Here is a 27,050-nt window from a genome sequence, read left to right on the forward strand (position 1 = left end):
GCTCCTCCCTCGATGCCCCTCCTACCAGACTCAGTTTAGAAAATGTGCCCGACGGAGCCGGTCACAGCTAGGGGAGCTCCATAGGAGTTTTTCTAGTTTTCTTAATTTTTTTAGAGTTAGGCACAGGGAGGATGCTGGCAACAGCCTCCCCGCTTCGTGGGACATAGGGGGGGGAGTAGTGTCCAACTCTGAGAGGTTAATGGCCACTATCTCCGCTGACAGGACAATGAGCTCCTGAGGGTGATGATCGTTAGCCGCCCGAGGCGACCGCTCACACCCGCAGTATGCCGCCACCCCCTAACAGAGCCAGAAGATTACGGTGGCGAGTGTGTCACCGGCGACCCGACAAGCGGGGAACCGGTGTGTATGGCGGCAACAGGAGAGGAGCGCAGTACTAACTGCGGTCCGGAGAGCTCAGCGGTACACAGTGCGGCGCTATGAGGGGCGCCCTGAGCCAGCACAAATACCCTACACTGGTCACTCAAGGCTATCAGGGACCTCGGTAACGCTGATAGCAAAATCCTCAGGCCAATATAAAGATTTAAAAGTGCGGGAAGACGCGCCATGTTCAGGGGGCGGAGCTTCTCAGAATGGACCCAGCAGCGTTCAGCGCCATTTTCTCTTACGTCCTAGAGGATGCTGGGGACTCTGTAAGGACCATGGGCTATAGACGGGCTCTGCAGGAGATAGGGCACCTAAAAAGAACTTTGACTATGGGTGTGCACTGGCTCCTCCCTCTATGCCCCTCCTCCAGACCTCAGTTAGATCTTGTGCCCAGAGGAGAATGGGTGCACTGCAGAGAACTCTCCAGAGTTTTCTGTGGAAAAAGAATTTTGTTAGGTTTTTTATTTTCAGGGAGTCCTGTTGGCAACAGGCTCCCTGCATCGTGGGGCCGAGGAGAGAGAAGCAGAGCTGGCTTGTCAAGTTGGGCACTGCTTCTAAGGCTACTGGACACCATTAGCTCCAGAGGGAGTCGGAACACAGGTCTCACCTGGGGTTAGTCCCGGAGCCGCGCCGCCGTCCTCCTCACAGATGCCGAAGATAGAAGCCGGATAGAGAAGGCAGAAGACATCTTAGGCGGCAGAAGACATCAGATCTTCATGCCATTGCTCCCAGTCACACACACACAGAGCAGCACTGAAGGGTGCAGGGCGCAGGGAGGGGCACCCTGGGCAGCAATAAATCTCACATTTTGGCACAAATACAGTTGGATTAAACTGCGGAGGCAGTAAATCTATGATCCCCCGCCATTTTATTGAAAAATCACTGGGACCGAAGCCCGCCGTCGGGTGGGCGGGGCTTGATCCTCAGCACTAACCAGCGCCATTTTCTCCACAGAAGCTGCATGAGGAAAACGCTGGCTCCCTGGTCTCTCCCCTGCTGAACTCACAGGCTGGAAAAAAGAGGAGGGGGGCACATTAGCGACGCAGTGAGTGGGAATTGGCATAATATATATAAAAAAGTGCTATCTGGACATATTTTTTCCAGTGTTTTTAAGCGCTGGTGTGTGCTGGCATACTCTTTCTCTGTCTCTCCTTAGGACCTGGTTGGGGTTTTGTCCCCTTATAGGTTAATCCCTGTGTGTGTGGGGTGTCGGTACGTGTGTGTCGACATGTCTGAGGCGGAAGGCTTCTCCAAGGAGGAGGTGGAGCAAATGAGTGGTGTGTCCCCGTCGGTTGTGCCGACTCCAGATTGGATGGACATGTGGCATATGTTGAATGCAAGTGTGGCATCTTTACATAAAAGGCTTGATAAGGCTGATTTAGGGGGGACATCAGGGGGTCAATCCTCAGATTGGACCGACTCACAGGGCCCGTCGGGGTCTCAAAGGCGTCCCTTAACACAAGACACTACTACCGACACAGATTCTGATTCCAGTGTCGACTATGACAAAGTAAAATTGCACCCTAGGGTGACTAAAACCATTCAGTGTATGATTGTGGCAATAAGGGATGTGTTGCATATTGTGGATGAACCCTCGGTCCCCGACACAAGGGTACACATGTTTAAGGAAAAGAAACAGATTATTAACTTTCCCACATCTCATGAATTAAATGAATTCTTTGGAAAAGCTTGGGAGACTCCGGATAAGAGACCGCAGATCCCCAAAAGAATTTATATGGCATACCCTTTCCCTAAGCAGGACAGGGAGATTTGGGAATCACCCCCCACTGTGGACAAGGCCCTGACGCGCTTGTCCAAGAAAGTGGCGCTACCGTCTCCTGACACAGCGGCCCTTAAGGACCCTGCAGATCGCAGGCAAGAAACTACCTTAAAGGGTATTTATTCTCATACGGGTGCTGTGCTAAGACCGACAATTGCGTCGGCATGGGTGTGTAGCGCAATTGCAGCTTGGACAGATGAGCTGACAGATAAATTTGATAATATGGATAAGGATACTATGGCCCTCATTCCGAGTTGATCGGTCGCAAGGCGAATTTAGCAGAGTTACACACGCTAAGCCGCCGCCTACTGGGAGTGAATCTTAGCTTCTTAAAATTGCGACCGATGTATTCGCAATATTGCGATTACTAACTACTTAGCAGTTTCAGAGTAGCTCCAGACTTACTCTGCCTGTGCGATCATTTCAGTGCTTGTCGTTCCTGGTTGACGTCACAAACACACCCAGCGTTCGCCCAGGCACTCCCACCGTTTCCCCGGCCACTCCTGCGTTTTTTCCGGAAACGGTAGCGTTTTCAGCCACACGCCCCTGAAACGCCGTGTTTCCGCCCAGTAACACCCATTTCCTGTCAATCACATTACGATCGCCGGAGCGAAGAAAAAGCCGTGAGTAAAAATACTTTCTTCATAGTAAAGTTACTTGGCGCAGTCGCAGTGCGAACATTGCGCATGCGTACTAAGCGGATTTTCACTGCGATGCGATGAAAAATACCGAGCGAACAACTCGGAATGAGGGCCCATATTCCTAACTCTAGCCCATATTAAAGACGCAGTCTTATTTATGAGGGATGCTCAAAGGGACATTGGATTGCTAGCTTCTAGGGCCAATGCCATGTCTGTCTCAGCGAGAAGATCCTTATGGACTCGCCAATGGACGGGTGATGCGGATTCCAAGAAACATATGGAAGTACTACCCTATAAGGGGGATGTATTGTTTGGGGATGGGCTGACGGACCTGGTTTCCACAGCTACAGCAGGTAAATCAAATTTTTTACCATATATTCCCCAACAGCAAAAGAAAGTAACACCCTATCAGATGCAGTCCTTTCGGTCGCACAAGTCCAAAAGAGGTCGGGGACCCTCTTTCCTCGCCAGAGGTAAGGGCAGAGGCAAGAGAGCACCTGCTTCGGCAGGTGCCCAGGAACAAAAGTCCTCCCCGGCTGCTCCAAAACCCACAGCATGACGCTGGGGCTCCCCTGAGGGAGTCCGCACCGGTGGGGGCACGTCTTCGACTTTTCAGTCAGGCCTGGGTCAGTTCGGACTTGAATTCCTGGGTGTTGGAAATAGTTTCCCAGGGTTACAAATTGGAATTCGAGGAGGTGCCCCCGCGCCGATTTTTCAAAATCGGCCCTACCAGCTTCCACATCGGAAAGGGATGTAGTGTTAGCTGCAATTCAAACGCTGTGTATACAGCAAGTGATAATCAAGGTTCCCCTGCATCAGCAGGGAAGAGGTTACTACTCAACCCTATTTGTGGTCCCGAAACCGGACGGTTCGGTCAGACCTATTTTGAATCTGAAATCCCTAAACCTGTACATAAAAAGATTCAAATTCAAAATGGAATCTCTCAGAGCGATAATAGCCAACATGGAGGAGGGGGAGTTTATGGTGTCTCTGGACATAAAGGATGCGTACCTTCATGTCCCCATATATGCCCCCCATCAGGAATACCTGAGATTCGCTGTACAGGATTGTTATTACCAATTTCAGACGTTGCCGTTTGGACTGTCTACGGCCCCGAGGATTTTCACCAAGATAATGGCGGAAATGATGGTGGTCCTGCGCAAGCATGGAGTCACAATTATCCCATACTTGGACGATCTCCTGATAAAAGCGAGATCAAGGGAGAAATTGCTGATCAGTGTGGCGCTCTCTCTGAGAGTGCTCCATCAACACGGTTGGATTCTAAATTTAACGAAGTCACAGTTGATTCCGACAACTCGGCTACCGTTCCTAGGTATGATACTGGATACGGAACAAATGAAGGTCTCCCTCCCAATAGAGAAAGCCCAAGACATCCAGAACATGGTCAGAGACCTGCTAAAACTGAAAAGGGTGTCAGTTCACCAATGCACTCGAGTTCTGGGGAAAATGGTGGCGGCCTACGAGGCCATTCCCTTCGGAAGGTTCCATGCAAGGACTTTTCAATGGGACCTTCTGGACAAGTGGTCCGGGTCCCATCTGCACTTACATCGGAAAATAACTCTGTCCCCAGGGACCAGAGTGTCCCTCCTGTGGTGGTTGCAAAGTGCTCACCTCCTGGAGGGTCGCAGGTTCGGAATTCAGGATTGGATCCTGGTTACCACGGACGCGAGCCTCCGAGGATGGGGAGCAGTCACACAGGGAAAAAAATTTCAGGGTCTTTGGTCAGACCAGGAGTCCTGTCTACACATCAATGTGTTGGAACTCAGGGCCATTTACAACGGCCTTCGACAAGCGGAGAGTTTTCTTCTAAACCTACCGGCTCTGATTCAATCAGACAATGTCACAGCAGTGGCTCATGTGAACCGCCAAGGCGGGACAAGAAGCAGAGTCGCGATGGCGGAAGCCACAAGGATCTTTTGCTGGGCGGAAAATCATCTAAGCGCTCTGTCGGCTGTCTTCATTCCGGGAGTGGACAACTGGGAAGCAGACTTCCTCAGCAGACACGATCTCCATCCAGGAGAGTGGGGACTTCATCAAGAAGTCTTTGCAGACGTAACACGTCTTTGGGGAACTCCTCAAATAGACATGATGGCGTAACGCCTCAACAAAAAACTTCGGAGGTATTGCGCCAGGTCTCAGGACCCTCAGGCAGTAGCAGTAGACGCTCTGGTAACACCGTGGGTGTTCAAATCGGTCTACGTGTTTCCTCCTCTTCCTCTCATCACAAACGTGTTGAGGATCATAAGACGAAGAAGAGTACAGACGATACTCGTTGTCCCAGACTGGCCTCGAAGGGCCTGGTACTCGGATCTACAAGAGATGCTCACAGGAGATCCCTGGCCTCTTCCTCTGAGGGAAGACCTGTTGCAGCAGGGGCCCTGTGTATTTCAAGACTTACCGCGGTTACGTTTGACGGCATGGCGGTTGAACGCCGTATCCTAACGAAAAAGGGGATTCCGGAAGAGGTCATCCCTACGTGGTGTTGCAGTTCCTAAAATCACACTGGTTTGAACCGCTTAACAAGGTTGAGTTGAAATTTCTTACCTGGAAGGTGGTCATGTTGGTGGCCTTAGCATCAGCAAGGCGAGTGTCAGAATTGGCGGCTTTGTCACAAAAGAGCCCCTACTTGATTTTTCATGTGGATCGAGCTGAATTGAGGACACGTCCGCAATTTTTGCCTAAAGTGGTTTCCTCGTTCCATATGAATCAACCTATTGTGGTGCCTGTGGCTACAAGTGACCTGGAGGATTCCAGATCCCTGGACATAGTCAGGGCCTTAAAAATGTATGTAGCCAGGACGGCTAGAATTAGGAAAACAGAGGCTCTGTTTGTTTCGTATGCGGCCAATAAGATTGGTGCTCCTGCTTCGAAGCAGACTATTGCTCGCTGGATCTGTAATACGATTCAGCAGGCTCATCTACGGCTGGATTGCCGGTACCAAATTCGGTTAAGGCCCATTCCACTAGGAAGGTGGGCTCTTCTTGGGCGGCTGCCCGAGGCGTCTCGGCATTACAACTTTGCCGAGCGGCGGCTTGGTTGGGGTCAAACACTTTTGCTAAATTCTACAAGTTTGATACCCTGGCTGATGAGGACCTAGCGTTTGCTCAGTCGGTGCTGCAGAGTCATACGCACTCTCCCGCCCGATTGGATGCTTTGGTATAAACCCCATGGTCCTTACGGAGTCCCCAGCATCCTCTAGGACGTAAGAGAAAATAAGATTTTAAACCTACCGGTAAATCTATTTCTCCTAGTCCGTAGAGGATGCTGGGCGCCCGTCCCAGTGCGGAAACTCTGCAAGACTTATATAGTTGTTGCTTACATAAGGGTTATGTTACAGTTGACATCGGTCTTGGACCGTTACTGTCGTTTGTTCATACTGTTAACTGGTTATGTATGTTCCAAGTTACATGGTATGCTTGGTGTGGGCTGGTATGAATTTTGCCCTTGGATTGCTAAATCCTGCCTTGTATTGTCCATCTCCTCTGGGCACAGTTCTCTAACTGAGGTCTGGAGGAGGGGCATAGAGGGAGGAGCCAGTGCACAACCATAGTCAAAGTTCTTTTTAGGTGCCCTATCTCCTGCGGAGCCCGTCTATACCCCATGGTCCTTACGGAGTCCCCAGCATCCTCTACGGACTAGGAGAAATAGATTTACAGGTAGGTTTAAAATCTTATTTTCTCCCTGCAGATACAGCTACAGAGACGCAGACGGTGTGCTGTCCCTCCACACGACTCAAGCTATCCTGTGCGGTACCAGGGGGTTGTAGAAGGGGGGTGAGGCTGTGTATTACTGTGTAGTCTATTAAGGGTACACAGTCAGTGCCAGGTTGGTTTTACCTACCTAATTGAGCGCTGTGTGTGTGCTGGCTCCAAGCTCTGTGTTTTCTCTGAAGGTACTTGGGGAGGAAACCGTGTCTGACATTTTCCTGTGTATGTGTGGGTGTATGTTTCCTCACATAGCCATATCCAGGGACTCTGTGTCTTATGCTGCAGAGGATGTTTCTTCTCCAGAGGAATCCATTCCTTGTACCCAGGAATGTAATGATTTGTCTCAGATTCCTATTACTGAGCCAGAATGGTTGACTTCTATTAAGGGAATGATCTCTCAGATCTCTACTAGGGTAGCTCATACTGAGACTGAAACTCAGGTTTTAAAGAATTCTATGGCAGTTTGGTCAGGTTCTGTTCCTATTCCTTCTAAATCCCCTAGCATATACCCAAAGAAACGTGCACTTGCCCAGATTATGCTAGCCGACACGGATACCAACTCTGACACAGCTGACGGTGATGGGGATGTGCTGAGGTTGAGGAGGCTTGCTTCACAGATAATAATAAAGTCTCGCTAACCTATCCTGCGTCTAAAGAATTAAATGCTATATTTGAAAGATCGGGAGAAAAAATTCCAGATCCCAAAAAGGGTCCTGGTTGCTTTTCCCTTCCCTGAGGAGGATAGAAAAAAATGGGAAAACCCACCCATAGTTGACGCATCTGTCTCCAGACTGTCAAAAAAGGTGGTTTTACCTGTCCCTGGATCTACCGCATTAAAAGAACCAGCTGATCGTAAAGTTGACACTACGCTCAAATCCATGTACACTGCATCAGGAGTGGCACTAAGGCCCACTATTGCTTGTGCATGGATTTCTAAAGCCATAGTAAAGTGGTCAGGCACATTACTAGAGGAATTAGATTCTATGGCTAGAAGTGACATTGAATTGTTTTTACGTAACATACAGGATTCTGCGGGTTTCATGGTGGAGGCCATGAAGGACCTGGGTACTCTGAATGCAAGGATATCTTCCATGGCTGTCGCGGCACACAGGGGACTCTGGCTACGCCACTGGTCTGCAGACGCGGAATCCATGAGAAGTGTGGAGAACCTACCCTTCACAGGTCAGGCTCTATTTGGGGTAGTGTTGGATGCGTGGATTTCCACAGCAACCGCGGTTAAGTCACCTTTTCTTCCCCCAGCTGCTCCTTCTACGAAGAAACTCTTTTCTTCATCCACACCGCAGTCCTTTCGGACCGCTAAGACAAAAAAGTCCAAACCTCCTACCTCCTTTAGAGGTGGACGGGCAAAATCCAAGAAACCTGCACCTGCAGGTTCCAAGGACCAGAAGCCTCCTTCTGGTTCCTCAAAATCCTCAGCATGACGGTGGTCCACACAGCCTGGAAAACGGGCAGGTGGGGGCGAGACTCAGACGTTTCAGCAATGTCTGGGTGTCGTCCGGCCTGGATCCCTGGGTACAAGAACTCCCGCCTCACCGATTCTTCAAATCAGGCTTGCCAGCTTACTGACAGACAGGGCTATCCTACAGGAAGCCATCCAAAAATTGGAAAAGTCAGAGGTCATTGTCTCAGTTCCACCTCATATGCAAAACAAGGGTTACTATTCAAACTTTTTCATGGTGCCGAAACCGGATGGTTCAGTCAGACTGATTTTGAACTTGAAATCGTTAAACCCTTTCCTGAGGGAATTCAAATTCAAAATGGAATCCCTGAGAGCGGTGATCTCCGGTCTGGAGGAGGGAGAGTTTCTGGTATCCCTAGATATCAAGGATGCGTACCTCCACATTCCAATTTGGCCGCCGCATCAGGTCTATCTCAGATTCGCACTGTTAGACAGTAACTATCAGTTCCAGGCACTACCATTCGGTCTCTCCACGGCACCAAGGGTGTTCACCAAGGTGATGGCAGAGATGATGGTTCTCCGCAGGCAGGGAGTGAACATAGGCCCTCATTCCGAGTTGATCGGTCGCAAGGCGAATTTAGCATAGTTACACACGCTAAGCCGCCGCCTACTGGGAGTGAATCTTAGCTTCTTAAAATTGTGACCGATGTATTCGCAATATTGCGATTACTAACTACTTAGCAGTTTCAGAGTAGCTCCAGACTTACTCTGCCTGTGCGATCATTTCAGTGCTTGTCGTTCCTGGTTGACGTCACAAACACACCCAGCGTTCGCCCAGGCACTCCCACCGTTTCCCCGGCCACTCCTGCGTTTTTTCCGGAAACGGTAGCGTTTTCAGCCACACGCCCCTGAAACGCCGTGTTTCCGCCCAGTAACACCCATTTCCTGTCAATCACATTACGATCGCCGGAGCGAAGAAAAAGCCGTGAGTAAAAATACTTTCTTCATAGTAAAGTTACTTGGCGCAGTCGCAGTGCGAACATTGCGCATGCGTACTAAGCGGATTTTCACTGCGATGCGATGAAAAAGAACGAGCGAACAACTCGGAATGAGGGCCATAATTCCATATCTGGACGATTTGCTGATAAAAACATCATCCAGGGAAAAGTTGTTGCAGTCCATTGCTCTCACCACTCATCTGCTCAGAGAACATGGTTGGATCCTGAACCTTCCAAAGTCACATTTGGAGCCGACAAGGAGATTGTCTTTCCTGGGGATGATCCTCGACACGGAAGTGCAGAGGGTGTTTCTACCGGTGGATAAAGCGTTAGTGATACAATCAATGGTCCGAGATATCTTGAAACCTGCCCAGGTATCGGTTCACCAGTGCATTCGCCTTCTGGGGAAGATGGTTGTCTCCTACGAGGCTCTACAGTACGGAAGATTTCATACACGGTCCTTCCAATTGGATCTCCTAGACAAGTGGTCGGGATCTCACCTACACATGCACCAGAGAATACGTCTGTCGCTGAAAGCAAGGATTTCACTCCTCTGGTGGCTGCAAATGCCTCACCTCCTGGAGGGCCGCAGGTTCGGGGTCCGGAACTGGATCCTTCTAACCACAGATGCAAGCCCCAGGGGTTGGGGCGCAGCCATTCAAGGGGAAACCTTCCAAGGAAGGTGGTCAAGTCTGGAATCCATTCTTCCAATAAACATTCTGGAACTACGAGCCGTTTACAAAGGTCTTCTCCAAGCGGCGCATCTTCTGCTAAATCAGGCCATTCAGGTGCAGTCGGACAATGTAACGACGGTGGCCTACATAAACCGATAGGGAGGAACAAAGACCAGAGCTGCTATGTCAGAAGTAACAAGAATTCTTCTCTGGGCAGAAAAGAACGCAGTGGCGTTGTCAGCAATATTCCTTCCAGGAGTGGACAACTGGGAAGCGGACTTTCTCAGCAGGCATGATCTCCGTCCAGGAGAATGGAGCCTTCACCTGGAGGTGTTCACAGACGTGACCAGTCATTGGGGCGTGCCTCAAATAAACATGATGGCCTCACGTCTCAACAAGAGACTTCGGAGGTACTGTTCCAGGTCTAGAGACCCACAAGCGGTGGCAGTGGATGCCCTGGTAACTCTGTGGGTGTTCAAGTCTGTGTATGTATTCCCTCCACTTCCACTCATTCCAAGAATTCTAAAGCTCATAAAGAGAACAAGGTTTCAGGCAATTCTCATTGCTCCGGATTGGCCAAGGAAAGCTTGGTACGCGGATCTTCTGGACTTACTGCTGGAATGTCAGGCTCTGGAGCCTTACCTCCGGCGGGTGATCCCGCGGGTTACCATCCTGCTGGTTGGTGCGGCTGCATGTCCTTCTGGATGGATTTGCGGCTGCCGGGGGCCGAGGGTCTGGAGAGCCGTGCGCTGCAGCGGGGATTGCTGCGGTAAGGTCCCCTAGTGGTGACACAGTATAGTGTGTCAGAGACAGAAGCTGGCTAAAGCTGTGTGCTAACAGCTAAGTATGTCTCCTGTGCTGGGGGCAGCCATGTTGGAGACCAGAGTATTACCAATGAAGTTCCCAGTCTGTGTCCAGCCAATCCTGCGTGTTCTCCCCTTACAAAAGGGGGCTGGCTCAGAGGGAGAGTGCCAGTGCTTCATGTTACCTCCTTGTGAAAGGTTCTCCAGCTCTGTGCTCCCAGGTTACTTCTGGTTCCCTGGTCCTGGTTGCTCTCATCCATCAGTTACCTAAACGCTGCTGCAGTCCTGCTGTCTAAGTCCGTTGCCACTCGTGGAAGCGCTCACGGGGTCCCAGGTCGTAGAGGAGCTCCAGGTGCTAACGGCGGTTCCCACAGACGTCTTCATTTCTTCAAAGTCCAAGTTCTTCAGCCTCGTCTTTCAATCACAAACCACAGTCCTCATTTCTTCAAAGTCCAAGTTCTTCAGCCTCGTCTTTCAATCACAAACCACAGTCCTCATTTCTTCAAAGTCCAAGTTCTTCAGCCTCGTCTTTCAATCACAAACCACAGTCCTCATTTCTTCAAAGTCCAAGTTCTTCAGCCTCGTCTTTCAATCACAAACCACAGTCCTCATTACTTCAAAGTCTAAAGTTCTTCAGCCTCATCTTTTAATCATAAAACACAGTCTTCGGTTCTTCTTTATCGGAGTTCTTCAGCTTCACGTAATTTAACCATAGACTCTAATTCTTCCAGTTTCTTCAAATTGCTCCAATACTTGTGTACAGCCTGATTATTCATTAAAACTACAGTTATCTTTCTACGAAGTCCTCCATTTCTTTACACCCTCCGGCCAACGTTAACACTTAGTTTGGCTTCCACCCCATGAGGAGGAATTACATTCAGCCACCTCGTTTACTCTCCTCACAGGTAGCTGTCCCTTCAGCCAAAACTTGGTTGTCGGAACCCTAACTTACACCGAGCGTGACATGGAAGATCAGATGCCTCTTCCTCTTCGCGAGGACCTTCTGCAACAGGGGCCATTTACTTATCAAGACTTACCGTGGCTACGTTTGATGGCATGGAAGTTGAACGCCAGATTTTAGCCCGGAAGGGTATTCCGAGCAAAGTTATTCCTACCCTGATACAGGCTAGGAAGGGTGTAACGTCAAAACACTATCATCGCATTTGGAAAAAATATGTGTCTTGGTGTGAATCCAGGAAGTTTCATACGGTGGAGTTCCAACTTGGATGGTTTCTCCTCTTCCTACAAGCAGGTGTGGATATGGGCCTGCGTTTGGGATCCATAAAGGTCCAGATTTCGGCTTTATCCATTTTCTTCCAGAAACAATTGACTGCCCTCCCTGAGGTTCAGACTTTTTTTTAAAGGGGTTCTGCACATCCAGCCTCCCTTTGTGGTGCCGACGGCACCCTGGGATCTTAACGTGGTGTTGCATTTCCTGCAATTAAATTGGTTTGAGCCTTTACAGGAGGCTGAGGTCAAGTTTCTCACGTGGAAGGCGGTCACATTATTGGCCTTGGCTTCGGCTCGACGTGTGTTAGAATTGGGGGCTGTGTCCTGTAAAAGCTTAATCTTCCAAGAAGATAGAGCTGAGCTCAGGACGCGTCAGCAGTTCCTTCCAAAGGTTGTGTCGGCTTTTCACATCAACCAACCTATTGTGGTGCCAGTAGCTACTGACTCCTCAGTTACCTTAAAGTCCTTGGATGTTGTAAGGGCTCTGAAAATCTATGTGAAGAGGACTGCTCGTCATAGGAAATTGGAAATTGTCTTGTATGATCCCAAGAAAATTGGGTGTCCTGCTTCTAAGCAGACGATTTCTCGCTGGATCAGGTTCACTATCCAGCATGCATATTCTAAGGCAGGATTGCCATGTCCAGGATCTGTTAAGGCCCACCCGTACGCGTAAGATGTGTTCTTCCTGGGCGGCTGCCCGGGGTGTCTCGGCTTTGCCGAGTGGCTACTTGGTCAGGGTCGAACACGTTTACTAAGTTCTACAAGTTCGATACTTTGGCCTCTGAGGACCTAAAGTTTGGCCAATCAGTTCTGCAGGTGCCTCCGCGCTCTCCCTCCCGTTCTGGGACGTAAGAGAAAATAGGATTTTAATTACCTACCGGTAAATCCTTCACCGGTAATTAAAATCCTATTTTTCCCACCACTCTCCATTAACACCTCCAAATGGTCACTTTCTGCCAGTCACTTTGCCATGAACTCCTCATTGAGAGCGAGATCGCAGCTGCACTTTGGCACATGCACGGTGTGATCGCAGCACATGCGCAGTCTGACGATAATCGCTCCATTGCGTGATAATTGCCATTGCATACAAACATGAACTAGTCCCTATAAGATAGGGAAAATAGCAGCACATAGAGATGGCAACCAATAACTCAATCATAGAAAAATACAGAAACAGTATGTTCTATGTATAGCAGTGTAGCATAATAACATGGAAAAAGACAGGAACCTACACATCCACCATGTTTGCCCTAGAGTACATGTGTTTTTGTTTCCTTCATCTGCAGTGTCTGCTTGTTCATTTATTTAAATACTGTACCATACCTCCCAACCTTTTGAAATAGCAAAGCGGGATCACCTGGTGTGCGTCCGAAAAAGGGGTTGGCCTACATAAAAGGGGGCATGGCCTTGCGGAAGTACCGCGATTGCGAGCCACGCCGCCGTTTACCGTTACTGAGGAGGCATGCCCAGCGCTCTGTGAGCTGCTGGCATGCCCCCCCTCCCTCTGTCTCCAGTGAATAGACGCTGCTCTGCTAAGCAGGGAAGCGGGTGCAGGTGCCTCCGAACTGCCACCCCCTCCTTCTCACTGCGGGACACTGCGGCCCGCGGGTGGGACAGCGGGACAGTCCCACAAAAATTGGGACACTAGAGAGATATGCTGTGCTGTCTCCCTGATCCCTATTATTTCTTATCCATCATACCCCACTATTCCTTCTTCTCCCATACTGTCAGTTTCCTTATATTCTAGAAATCCTCATTTATATTAATACTGGCTTTCAGATCCCTATTATTAGTTATCCATCTATCACATCCACTTTGTCACTTCTTAATACTAATATCACGTTGTCCCATTGTTCTAGAAATCCTCATATATATATATATATATATATATATATAGAGAGAGAGAGAGAGAGAGAGAGAGAGAGAAAGAGCAGATAGATAGATAGATAGATAGATGATAGATAGATAGATAGATAGATAGATAGATAGATAGATAGATAGATAGATAGATAGATAGATAGATATTCCAAAGAATCCTGCACTCTCATCACAAATATGCAAGGTTGTGGGTGCTCCCAGCAGGCCGTCATCGGGTCCACTAATATGCAGCAAATTACACTTGGTGGTGGGTGCACTCACACGTAAATAACTTCAACATCAAAGTGTTATATTTTATTGTAGTAGGAAGTTCAGAAAGTTCCTTCACAGTGACTCCCTGCAGAGAATGTGTGCTAAGTATTATGATAACATAATTTTTTAAAAACATTTTATTTACATGAAATAACAGAATGTGTTACGTACTTAAGTGTAGAAAGTATCGTCACCCTCTGGCTCATGGCCGTAGAGGAAATCCATAGCAAGAAATAGTGCTCACTGCGGAGGGACTTTTTGAACTCCCTGTATATATACACAGTCGAGTAACATTATTATGAGCACCAGCTAATAGCCAGAGTAACCACCGTGTGCAGCACAGACAGCAGCTAGATGGGATGAACTGTCACTTTAGACACACGTCTGGTAGTTCATTTTGACTGTGAACTACTCCTCTGCAGTGTGTCGGTCGGCCCTCGTAGCCAACGTTTACTTCTCTCATCGGTTATTCACAATGGTGCCATTTGTCCAGTCACGATACACCTTCACCACGGCAGCATGCGAACACTTCACAAACTGCGCTGTTTCAGAAATACTGCCATCCTAGGCCCGATAGCCGATAATCATTCCATTTTGTAACTCGGATAAATCGCCCCTTTTACCCATAACAGCAGCGAGTGATACGTGTGCAGTAGCCGGCCTATCACACACTTTGTATACCCACCAAGCCAGCGCACGACACGTGACATACTTCATGGGCTACATACTGCCGTTGTCAAATGTAGGAGGCGGTCATAATAATGTGAATCGACCAAATATATACTGTGTGTGTATATATATATATATATATATATATATATATATATACACACACATAGTATATACTATATATATATATATATATATATATATATATACCCTGCCTTCCTAATCATTGTTATTACTCTTATTATGGGGGTCATTACGAGTTGATTGCTCGGTACAGATTTTCGCAGCGCAGCGATCAGGTAAAAAAAGGCAATACTGCGCACGCGTGTCATACGGATACAAAGAGCATTGTTGCTGTGCAATGGATCTAGCGAAGAATCCATTCACACAGCTGATCGCAAGGAGATTGACAGGAAGTGGGAGTTTATGGGTGGCAGCTGACCATTTTCTGGGAGTGTTTGGAAAAACGCAGGCGTGGCCAGGCATTTGCTGAGCGGGTGTCTGACGTCAATTCCGGGTCCTTCGCCGCAGCAATCACCGCACAGAATAAGTAACTACAGGGCTGGTCTTGTTCTGCACAAAATGTGTTTGTAGCCGCTTGGCTGCACAGGCGTTCACACTCCTGCGAAGCGAAAATACACTCCCCCGTGGGTGGCAACTATGCGTTTGCACGGCTGCTAAAAGTAGCTAACGAGCGAACAACTCGGAATGAGGGCCCATGTTCCTACTCTCATCTAATGTGCCAGTGTCCCCTTGTTAATATTTTTCTACTTCAGAATGCAGTGTAAAAGACGGGAGAGGGGACACCTATCTGGAATAATCACATGGAGCTATAAATCTACATTGTATATAAAAGATCCCCGTAAGAGCGTGTAGGGTCTTACCTTGCACCGAGACTGGAATATATAGCACTGGAAATCCTGGGATACTGGAAAATGTTCAACATTATTTACTCACAGGGAAAAATATTTCTATTCATCATCATTATAAACTATCAAACGTCGGTCTTCAAGCTATTGGCAGAAGTCACATTGCACAGGGAGTTCTAAGTACAGACAGTGCATGAAACACCTTGAATGCTGAAGTTTTATACCAGGGCCATGTATTTAACGGGTGTGGTTCATCAAATCGACAGTGTCTAGGTCGACAATGTTTAGGTCGACCACTATAGGTCGACAGTCACTAGGTCGACATGGATGGAAGGTCGACAGGGTTTCTAGGTCGACATGTGCTAGGTCGACAGGTCTAAAGGTCGACATGAGGATTTTTTTTTTCTTTGGTGTCGTTTTCTTCGTAGAGTGACCGGGATCCCAAATTAGTGCACCGCGTCCCCTCGCATGGCTCCCTTCGCTCGCCATGCTTCGGGCATGGTGCCTTCGCTCCGCTACCGCTTCGCTCGGCACACTTTACCGTTCCAATCGTAGTCCACGTGGATCGTTAAGTATGAAAAAAATTCAAAAATAGAGAAAAAATCGTGAAAAACTCATGTCGACCTTTAGACCTGTCGACCTAGAAACCCTGTCGACATTCCATCCATGTCGACCTAGTGACTGTCGACCTATAGTGGTCGACCTAAACATTGTCGACCTAGACACTGTCGATCTTCAGACCGGATCCCTTATTTAACCAAGGATGACCATGTATTTAAACAACAGTGGCCATATATACAATATACTGCATATATATTATAGAAGCAAAAGTATGCAAGGATCTAACGAGTGGATGTAGTTGGGAACCCGGCACTCAGAATACCTGTGCTATAATCCCTACAATTGTCAGGATGCCGACGTCGGAAACCCGACAGCCGACATCACAAAAGTAAGTATACCTGGGAGTCTCGGGTTAGGCTGCGGGGGAGGGGTATGTTTAGGCTGTGGGGAGGGAGGGGACGGTGTGGTTTAGTAGTAGGGATACTTACCTTCACTGCCCCTGTCGGGATTTCAAGCACTTGGGATGCCGGGGTCGGAATTCTGACCGCTGGCTTCCCGTACCCAACCCCTAACCAACCATGTCTGTAGGACTATACTGCTGCTCCTGACAGATGTATACACCAAGAGCACTGTTCAGTCTATAGGCACATCGATGTAGGTCTGTGTATGCAGTTGTTTAGTGAATACTGGCTAATATCAGAAGTACTCACTAATTTATTTGGTGTAGAATCACTACACTAATCAGCCATGGCCATGTATCTAACCATCCGTGGCCATGTATCTAACCATCCGTGGCCATGTATCTAACCAGCCATGGCCATGTATCTAACCATCCGTGGCCATGTATCTAACCATCCATGGTCATGTACTGTATCTAACCATCCGTGGCCATGTATCTAATCAGCCATAGCCATGTATCTAACCATCTGTGGCCATGTATCTAACCAGCCATGGCCATGTATCTAACCATCCGTGTCCATGTATCTAACCATCCATGGTCATGTATCTAACCAGCCATAGCCATGTATCTAACCATCCGTGGCCATGTATCTAACCATCCGTGGCCATGTATCTAACCATCCGTGGCCATGTACTGTATCTAACCATCCGTGGCCATGTATCTAATCAGCCATGGCCATGTATCTAACCATCCGTGGCCATGTATCTAACCAGCCATGGCCATGTATCTAACCATCCGTGTCCATGTATCTAACCATCCATGGTCATGTATCTAACCAGCCATGGCCATGTATCTAACCATCCGTGGCCATGTATCTAACCAGCCGTGGCTATGTGCCTTACCAACTATGTCTATGTACCTAACCAATTTTAGATTTAGCTGACCCAGACCATGGCCTTATTTCTTATCTTTTCTGGTTTTGCTTAGTAAATGATTGCCACTTACTTTATAAATACAGCCATTCTCAGCCGACAACCCAGCACTTCGGCAAATTTGGATCCTATTGCATATACCCGTATAGCTTTAAAACAGGACATGAATTGCACAGGTTCTGTGGCTGACTGACTTCAAGTTTGTATTTCTGCTGCGGGGTACACTAGGCTCCACAAGGATAGACATAGGGGTATAGAGTAGGATCTTGATCTGAGGCACCAACAGGCTGAAAAGCTTTGACTGTTCCCAGAATGCATAGCGCCGCCTCCTCTATAACCCCACCTCCCTGCACAGGAGCTCAGTTTTGTAGTTGGTGCCGCAGATAGCAGGCACATAACAGAGGGGCTGCTCAGGGCAGCCCTGAGAAGAGCTTTTTAGAAGAAAAGTGAAGACTTCAAGGGCAACAGCAGTGTGTAGATGTCTGGAGACATTCACTGCTGCAGCTCCATCTCTCCCCAGCGGTGCTGTACACTCCCGAGCCCTGGTTGCCGGGTAACTACAGCAGGAGGCTCCGGTTTTCTTCCATGTTCAGGCACACACGAAGGGGGCTCTCCGGGATCGCATGGCCGTGCTTCAGGAGGTGGTGAGTGGGCCGCGCGCGCTGGAGGTGGACACTGTGGCAGTACAGGCGATCCCACTAGATCAGCAGGGCATGGGTGCAGGTCAGGTTTTATCTTTAAACCATTTTAATAGTAGCCCACAGTGCCCGGTGGTTTTGCCAGCAGGGGGATAAGGCTTAGACCTGGAGCCCCTCCCCCAGCCCCAGGGCGCCATTTCCCGCAAATGTTCTCGCCCTGGAGCTGCGTATCTGTCTCTCCCTCACTCCCTGTCAGTGTCTGGGCGCCATTTCTCTCAGCTACACTGTTCCTGGGACTGCTTGGGCAAATCCTCCTGTGTAAAGCCGCCTGGTTGTCAGCGCTGTGACTTTACATGACACTTAAATATTCTACCTGCCTTTTAGACAGTGTTAGTTAAGAAAGAGTGCATTTAGTCAGGGCTTTCTAGTACAATTACCCTGTGATATACATCCAGTTCTTACTATGCAGTGTTATATCTATTGACTACATAGCTATAAAAGCTAGTCCAGTGCAGTATTATTGTTAGTAATAACCTCTGCATTGTACAACTGTGACTATATGTGTGTGCATTAGCTTGCTGGGTGGTTTCCATTTCGAGTCTCTCAGTCAACTTGCTATCCCTATATTCTATAACCTGAGGGGGCTTGGTGCGTAAGGTTTTAGAATAATATAGGATATTCACAAGATATACTCGAATACGTATTTTTCTTTGTGATTTTAGTCACCGTATCTCTCCTGTGTCTCTGCTTGTGCTGACTACACTGCGCAGGGGTTTGGGTAAGAGGTATTGTGCTGCTGCCAATTGTACTGTGTTACCTGATACTGCAAGTTATATCATGTCTGCTTCTGACGGTAACGGTTCTGGGGCGGAACACACTGTCGGTGTTGCTGAAGCCACTGATCCATATGAGGAGAATATAGCAGCTGTGGGTTCTGGTTCTGGGGGCTCCTTGCTCCCCAAAGGGACTGTGGCAACGGAGGTCCATAATGACCCACCGTGGGCTGCTTTTTCCACGCTTCTGCATACGCTAGTTAATAAACTAACACCCCCTATGGGACCCCCTATGCCGGTGCAACCGTATGTGGTCCCTGCAGCTAATCCGCAGTGGGCGGACAATTTATCTGCTCAGTTGAAGAAGTTGAACCAGTCCCTGACTACTAAAAATCTGACCCTCGCTCGCCTAAGCCCAATGGGGCCTCTAAGCGAGCTCTTATCTCCTCACAATCCACTGCTGTCACTGACACCTCGTCTGATGAAGATGGCAATTACACTGACCCCACAGATTCTGACTCAGATACTACTGGTGGGGATGGTGGTTCACATGTGGATGTTCCTGGTCTTTCGGAGGCGATTAAGTTGATTTTACAGATTACGGATGATCCCGAGCCATCTGTCCCTCCTAAGAAACCAGATAGGTTCAAGCGTCAGAAGGTGGTCAAACAAGTTTTACCTCACTCTGACCACCTAGTGGATATACGTCAGGAACCCTGGGAAAACCCGGGTAAGAAGTTTGTGCCTCAAAAGAAGATGCTGGCTCGCTATCCCCTCGCGCCGAAGCTGTCTAAAAATTGGGAAACGCCTCCTCCAGTAGACTCACAAGTGGCTAGGTTGGTGGTTTCTTCAGCTCTACCTGTCACTACCGTCACGTCTCTAAAAGAGCCTACGGATAAACGTGTGGACGGTTGTCTGAAAGCGATTTACACCCTCACGGGTGCTGCACAAAGGCCCACTATTGCAGCAACATGGGCTGCAGCGGCTATTGAAGCATGGGCCTTGGAGTTAGAAGCTGAAATATCTTCTGACCATGCTAGACAATGCTTGTCATATATTGTCACAGCTTCTCACTATATTAAAGAGGCGGCTTCTGATGCCGGTATCCTAGCAGCCAAGGCCTCTACTACATCAGTCCTGGCTCGCCAGATGTTGTGGCTGAGATCCTGGTCTGTGGATCTGGACTCTAGAAAAATCCTGGAGGTACTCCCTTTCAAGGGAGATATTCTGTTTGGGGAGAACTTAAATAAGATTGTAGCTGACTTGGCTACTGCCAAAACCGCCTGTCTGCCAAGTACCGCTCCTTCTGTCTCGAAGGCTAAAGGTACTTCCTTTCGCCCCTTTCGTCCTTCAGGTAAAGCAAAAGGTCAGGCATACACTTCCAAACCTGGTAAGCTAAAGCCCAAAAGAGCCTGTGCGGCCTGTCAGCCAGCTTCCAAGACGGATAAGCCTACTGCTTGACGGGGCGGGCCTCCCCCTGGGGGATCCCAGGGTGGGGGGCCAGCTTCTAGGGTATACCCAGGAATGGTTGAAGACCACTTCAGATGCCTGGGTACGAGAAGTCGTCACCCAAGGTTACGCCATAGCCTTCAAAAACCGACCCCCTCATCGATTTTGCCGGACAGACGTCCCGTTGGACCAGACAAAGGCAAACACTCTACATTCGGTGGTACAGACCATCCTGGATACAGGAGTCTTCGTACAGGTGCCTCTTGCGCAGGGGGGCCGGGGGTACTATTCTCCGCTGTTTCTAGTCCCGAAACCGAATGGGTCCTCCCGGACCATTCTCAACCTCAAGGCACTGAACAGGCTTGTGAAGGTTTCCAAGTTCCGTATGGAAACCCTTCACTCTATAGTTCTGGCCTTGGAACCTGGGGACTACATAGTCTCCCTGGATATACAGGATGCTTACCTGCATATTCCTATAGCAGCGTCACATCAGCAATACCTGAGGTTTGCGATTGGCAACCTCCATTACCAGTTTCGGGCGTTACCTTTTGGTTTAACTACGGCTCCGTGAGTCTTCACCAAAGATATCGCAGTAATGACGGTGGTACTCCGCCATCAAGGGGTCAAGATACTGCCGTATCTGGACGACTTGTTAATCCTGGCAAATACCCCAGAACTTCTCCTACGTCATCTGGATATGACTGTCCAGTTTCTACAAGCCCACGGGTGGCTCATCAACTGGAAGAAATCCTCCCTGGTCCCTGCTCAGAACATGGTGCACCTGGGAGCGCTATTGGACACTCACAACCAGCAGTTGTTCTTGTCTCAGGAGAAAGTCCTGGATTCGTTGCTTCCTTTCTCGTCTGCAAGTGTCGATACATTCGGCGATGCAGGTGCTGGGCCTCATGGTATCAGCATTCGACATGTTGGAGTATGCTCAATTCCATTCTCGCCCCCTCCAGAGGCTGATTCTAGCCAAGTGGGACGGCCTGCCTCACCGGATCAGGTCTCACATGATCTCATTGACTCCGGAGGTCCGTCTGTTGCTGCTATGGTGGCTCCAGGACCGACAATTGTGCAGGTCCGTTAATACTGGATATCCAACTGGGTCCTGTTGACGACTGATGCCAGTCTAAGGGGTTGGGGCGCAGTGCTGGAGCAACACTCCCTTCAGGGTCGGTGGACCAAGGAGGAATCTCTCCTCTCGATCAACATTCTGGAATTGCGGGCGGTCTTCAATGCGTTGAACCTGGCCCAGCATTTAATTCAGAACCGTCCTGTTCAAGTACAGGCGGACAATGCCACCACGGTGGCTTACATAAATCATCAAGGCGGCACTCGTAGCGGCTTGGCAATGAAGGAAGGCTCACGAATTCTACATTGGGCAGAATGCCATCTACCGGCCATATCGGCCATATTCATTCCAGGAGTCCTGAATTGGGAAGCGGACTTTCTCAGTCGTCAGGACATACATGCCGGCAAGTGGGGCCTCCATCCAGAAGTGTTTCAACTACTAGTGGAAAAGTGGGGCCTTCCAGACGTGGATCTGATGGTGTCTCAACACAATCACAAGGTTCCGGTCTTCGGAGAAAGGACAAGGGATCCTCAAGCAGCATTCGTGGATGCGCTGGCGGTGCCGTGGAGGTTTCGGCTGCCGAACGTGTTCCCTCCGGTGTCACTCCTGCCCAGGGTAATTTGGAAGTTCAAGTAAGAAAAAGGAAATCTGCTTCTCATAGCTCCAGTGTGGCCCAGACGGCACTGGTACTCAGACCTGCAGGGCCTATCGTCAGAGCGTCCAATTCTACTTCCACAACGCCCAGACCTCCTCGTTCAGGGCCCCTGTGTCTACCAGGACCTAGCCCGGCTGTCTTTGACGACGTGGTTCTTGAAGCTTCCGTCTTAAGGGCTAAAGGGTTTTCTGAGGCGGTCATTCAAACTATGTTTCGTGTTCGGAAACCGGCTTCGGCTCGGATTTACTATAGGGTCTGGCATTCTTACTTTGTTTGGTGTGCATCTAACGATTATGACGCTTCCAAGTTTAGTACAGCCAAGTTGTTGGATTTTCTTCAGCAGGGCCTGGACTTAGGCCTGCGTCTGGCCTCCCTCAAGGTTCAAATATCTGCCTTGTCGGTGTGGATTCAGAGAAAAATTGCGACCTTACCTGATGTACATACCTTTACTCAGGGTGTGTTGCGTATCCAACCTCCCTATGTCCCGCCTGTGGCTCCTTGGGACTTGTCGGTGGTTTTAGAGGCGCTACAAGAGTCTCCGTTTGAACCTCTTGGTTCAGCTGATCTTAAGTGGCTTTCCCTTAAGGTGGTATTTCTGCTGGCTATTGCTTCAGCTAGAAGAGTGTTGGATTTGGGTGCCTTGTCCTGTAGTCCCCCATATCTGATATTTCACCGTGACCGGGCGGTTCTTAGGATCGTCCCGGATATTTACCTAAGGTGGTTTCTTCGAGATTGTGGTTCCAACACTTGTTTCTCCTGATGTCTCCCAAAGAGCGGTCTTTGGATGTGGTACGGACTCTCCGTATCTATGTGAAGAGAACTGCTCCTATTAGGAAATCTGATTCTCTCTTTGTGCTGTTTGGATTTCACAAACAGTGCTGGCCTGCACACAGGCAAACTTTGGCCAGATGGATTAGAATGGTGATTGCACATGCTTATGTGAGGGCTGGTCTATCAGCTCCTGATCACATTACGGCCCATTCTACTCGGTCTGTTGGACCTTCTTGGGTGGCCTGCCATGGGCCCTCATTCCGAGTTGTTCGCTCGCAATCTGCTTTTAGCAGCTTTGCACAGGCTAAGCCGCCGCCTACTGGGAGTGAATCTTAGCATAGTAAAATTGCGAACGAAAGATTCTCAAAATTGCGATTACACACCTCTTAGCAGTTTCTGAGTAGCTCCAGACTTACTCGGCATCTGCGATCAATTCAGTGCTTGTTGTTCCTGGTTTGACGTCACAAACACACCCAGCGTTCGCCCAGACACTCCTCCGTTTCTTCAGCCACTCCCGCGTTTTTCCCAGAAACTGTAGCGTTTTTCCGCACACACCCATAAAACGGCCTGTTTCCGCCCAGAAACACCCACTTCCTGTCAATCACATTACGATCACCAGAACGAAGAAAAAACCTTGTAATGCCGTGAGTAAAATACCTAACTGCATAGCAAATTTACTTGGCGCAGTCGCAGTGCGGACATTGCGCATGAGCACTAAGCGGAAAATCGCTGCGATGCGAAGAAATTTACCGAGCGAACAACTCGGAATGACCACCATGGACAATTGTGCAAGGCGGCTACGTGGTCCTCTGTGAACACGTTCATAAGGTTCTATGCCTTCGATACTGCCGCTTCCCAGGATTCTTCCTTTGGACGCAGGGTTCTTGTGCCCGCTACAGTACGTCTCCTCCCATAAGGAACTGCTTTAGGGCATCCCCTATGTCTATTCTTGTGGAGCCCAGTGTACCTCGCAGCAGAAAACGAGTTTTATGGTAAGAACTTACCTTTATAAGGCTCTCAGGAAGAATGTACATACATAACAGTATATTGTAATTAGGCTTACCATAATATCCCTTAAATCAGCACACTCATGGATTACACAGGTTCTGTGGCTGGTTAAAACTAGGTGAAAACGAGTTTTATGGTAAGAACTTGCCTTTGTTAAAACTCTTTCTGCGCCCGTGGGCATAGTCAGGCCCTCTCGGCCTGTGGGCAGATAGTCGGGCCCTTCCGGCCCGTGGGCATATTGGTCGGCGCGTCTGGGCCCAGGAGGCCGCGCGTAGTCGGGGCTCCACCCGGCCCGTGGCCTGCAGACCCAGACCCGACCATCACCTCCCTGTGGGGTTTTGGGCGTTAGGCCCAAACCACCACCAGTCACACAGGCGGGCATTAGGCCCGGGGGCATAACGGGCCATAGGCCTGCGGAGGCAAGAAGGGGGCAGTAGGCCCTAGGGTACCTAGCCAGGGGGGGGTAGGGACTCATAAGGTGACCCGGGGCATTAGGCCCAGGTCATCCAACGGTACCAGCTAAGCAGGGCGGGGTACATTGCAGGCGGCACGGAGGGTCGGCTGGCCCTCGCGTCTGGTATACGCCCTCAGGGTGGGGAGGGGTCGTGGAGAGTTGGTCACCACCGGGGCGAGGTAGCAGAACCTGCGTCGGACCGGATGGTAAGGTACTCATTTATATTGTACTCACATTGAACTTGTGTTTGCTTGACCTGTTGTTAGAGATTAGGTGAAGTAGCCGACCCAGTAAACCGTTGTAGTTCGTAGTAGTTAGGCTCAGTTTTGTTGTTAGCCGTTGTTCAGTTGTAGGGAGGCTGCTGTCATTCTCTCCCCAGGCGCGGAGTGGCGCATCAAGCAAGCTGACAAGAGTACCAGTGTGAGTATCCTCTGTGAGTGTGTGTCCTTGTCTGTGTCGAGCGCCGGTCGCGAGACCCCGCTAGGCCTAGCGGGCTCGCTCCCACCTCGGTGCACAAGTGCCAAATAGATTGGGTGGCTGAGGCCCACGGGCCGATGATGACATTCACCTAACCGGTGAACGTCGCGGCCACCCCGGTGTGCCACTTATTCCCCCAGAGGAAGAAGTGGGCACGTAGTGAGAATATTTCTTGTCCCCTCTAGCCGCCGAGTTCCAGGCTGAGTTCCGGGCGAAGGTCTCGAAGAGGAGTCTTTTGCAGTCAAGGTTCAGTGGGGCGGAGTGTGCGGTGCAGACGGAGGTAAGCAGTGGTCCACTTACACGGGCGCAGGCTTCACACCACTTCGGCATCCTTACATTTGGCGTAGTCGGCAGGATTCTCTGAGAAAATGGATCGGGAAGTGGACAAGTCGGAGAGCGACGGTAACGAGTCCCTCGAGGAGACGAATGACGCGCCCAGCGATCAGCCTCGGGCCAGGTTACCCATCGGAGCAGCCCTCAACCACCTTGACAAGTTCGACGGGCAGAATATGCCCTTGACGGAGTGGATCGAGCAGTTGGAAACCACGATCGACCTCTACCAGATTCCGAAACGGGTACAGGTGAATTTGGCATTGAAGGTCCTGACTGGCGATGCCCGGAAGACCGTGAGAGTACGCCCCGAGCGGCTTCGTAGAAGCCTGGCTGACGTCTTCACCATCCTGAAGGGCGTGTATGGGGAAAAGGCCACCACCACCACGCTGAAGAAGCGTGTGTTCGCACGGGTTCAAAGGGAAGACGAGACGATTTCTCAGTTCGCTAACGCGATCCAGGAATACATGAGTGAGATCCAGACGAGGGAAGATGAGGAGTTGATGACTGGGGACCCGGATTCCACCTTGAGAGGTATTTTAATTGGTGGGCTGAGGAGCAGGTCCCTGCGGAACTACCTCCAGGATAAGGTCGATGGGGATGGCAAGCTCCCCTTCTTCGAAGTGTTGGGGATGGCACTGAAGAAGGAAGAAAATGCGGAGCTTAGTTCCAGCGCCGTGTCCACACCACCCACCCAACCGATAGATAGGGTCCGGACGCCGGAGATTAGTCCCTTGGAGGGATGCATCAAGGAGTTAACCACCACGCTCCTTCTCGTCCAGGACGAAGTGTCCCAGTTAAGACAGAGGGTGGAACGGGCCGAAAGCCGGGACGCCGACCCCGAAAGGAGGGGTTGGGACGACGAGGATCGTGCCAAGGAAAAAAACCCTCGGAGGAAAAGGGAGACGGAGACTGCTGGACGTCGGGGAGAAGAGGTGCGCCCGAGGGGACCCCGCGAGTTGGTGTGTTGGGAATGTGAGGAGCCTGGACATTTCGCTCGGGATTGTCCGGGGCGCCGCTCCGGATGGGAGGGGCGTAGGAGACCTTTAAACTAAGGTCCCTCGCGGTAACGGGACAATCCGCGGGGGAAGGCGGCGCACAAGTAGACGTCGTCAACTCATCTGACTTGTTCGGTGAGTGTCCCACGGTAGTGGCAAAGTTAGGAGGGAGGGATCAACGTTGCCTTTTGGATACCGGGTCGCAAGTGTCCACCATGTCCGAGAAACGGTTTAGGGAAGACTATGCCCATCTCATGACCACCAGTGTCGGAAATTGGGTGACCCTAGTGGCCGCGAACAACCTTCCCATTCCCGTAACAGGGGTCGTGTGGATTGAGGTGGAGGTGTACGGGCAGTCCCTTGGGAAAAAGGGGTTCGTAGTGGTGAGTGGCGAGGAGTTTCACCATGGGCCGGTGATTCTGGGGATGAACATCCTACGGAGTCTGGATCAAGTACTCGTACATGATAAGGGCCCCCAGTACTGGAAGTATCTGGGTGCGTAGAAGCCGGTGCAGCAAGCTTTCCAGAGAGTCGTCCAGCGAAACGAAGAGACCGCCTCTGTGGAAGCCTTGCGCCCCCTCGGTCTGATCAAGACGCGACATAACCAAAAGGTGAGGATCCCAGCGAGACAGGAGGTGGTCCTGGAAGTACCCGTCCGTGCGCAGCAGCGGCTGGAAGGAAGGGAGGTTGTGATAGAACCTTGTTGGTTCAGGCAAGTGGAGGCCGGGTTGCTGCTGGCCAGAACCGTAGCGGTCGTACGGAACGGCACCGTACCCCTACGGGTGTGCAACCTGGGAAACTCACCAATTAAGATCCCGGCCAGGTCGGTACTGGCTCATCTAGAGGCTATCCCCGAGGGTGGTATTGAACCAGGCCCTAGGGTTACCTTAAAGCCGGACGCATGCGAGCCTTGGACGTTGGCCGTCGCCCTCGAGGAAAAACAGGAACCCACCGCGGAGTGGAACGGGGACGTGATTCTAAACCAGATGGATGTATCACTGGAGGACCTTAGTGCAGCAGAGATAGACCGGGTAAAACAAATGTTGTGGGCACGACAGAAGTCGTTCTCTCGCAGCGAGGAAGATTTTGGCCACACGACCGAGATAGAGCATGAGATCAACACCGGTGACAGTCTGCCCGCTCGGGAGCGCTATCGGCAGATTCCCCCGAAGCTGTACCAGGAGGTCAAGACCATGATCCAAC

At 50.0% G+C, this 27,050-nt stretch overlaps 1 protein-coding gene across 1 annotated transcript in view; it reads right to left on the bottom strand.

Annotated features, from left to right (window-relative positions):
- Positions 1–27,050, bottom strand: part of LOC134956695 (vitamin D3 hydroxylase-associated protein-like) — a 214,873-nt gene that overhangs the window by 25,305 nt on the left and 162,518 nt on the right. Inside the window, exon 11 of the mRNA XM_063938702.1 lies at positions 15,342–15,385. Coding sequence (XP_063794772.1) covers positions 15,342–15,385 — 44 coding nt within the window. The remainder of the gene's footprint in view (positions 1–15,341; positions 15,386–27,050) is intronic.

This window comes from Pseudophryne corroboree, chromosome 9 (assembly GCF_028390025.1).
Source record: "Pseudophryne corroboree isolate aPseCor3 chromosome 9, aPseCor3.hap2, whole genome shotgun sequence".
Lineage (NCBI taxonomy): Eukaryota > Metazoa > Chordata > Amphibia > Anura > Myobatrachidae > Pseudophryne > Pseudophryne corroboree.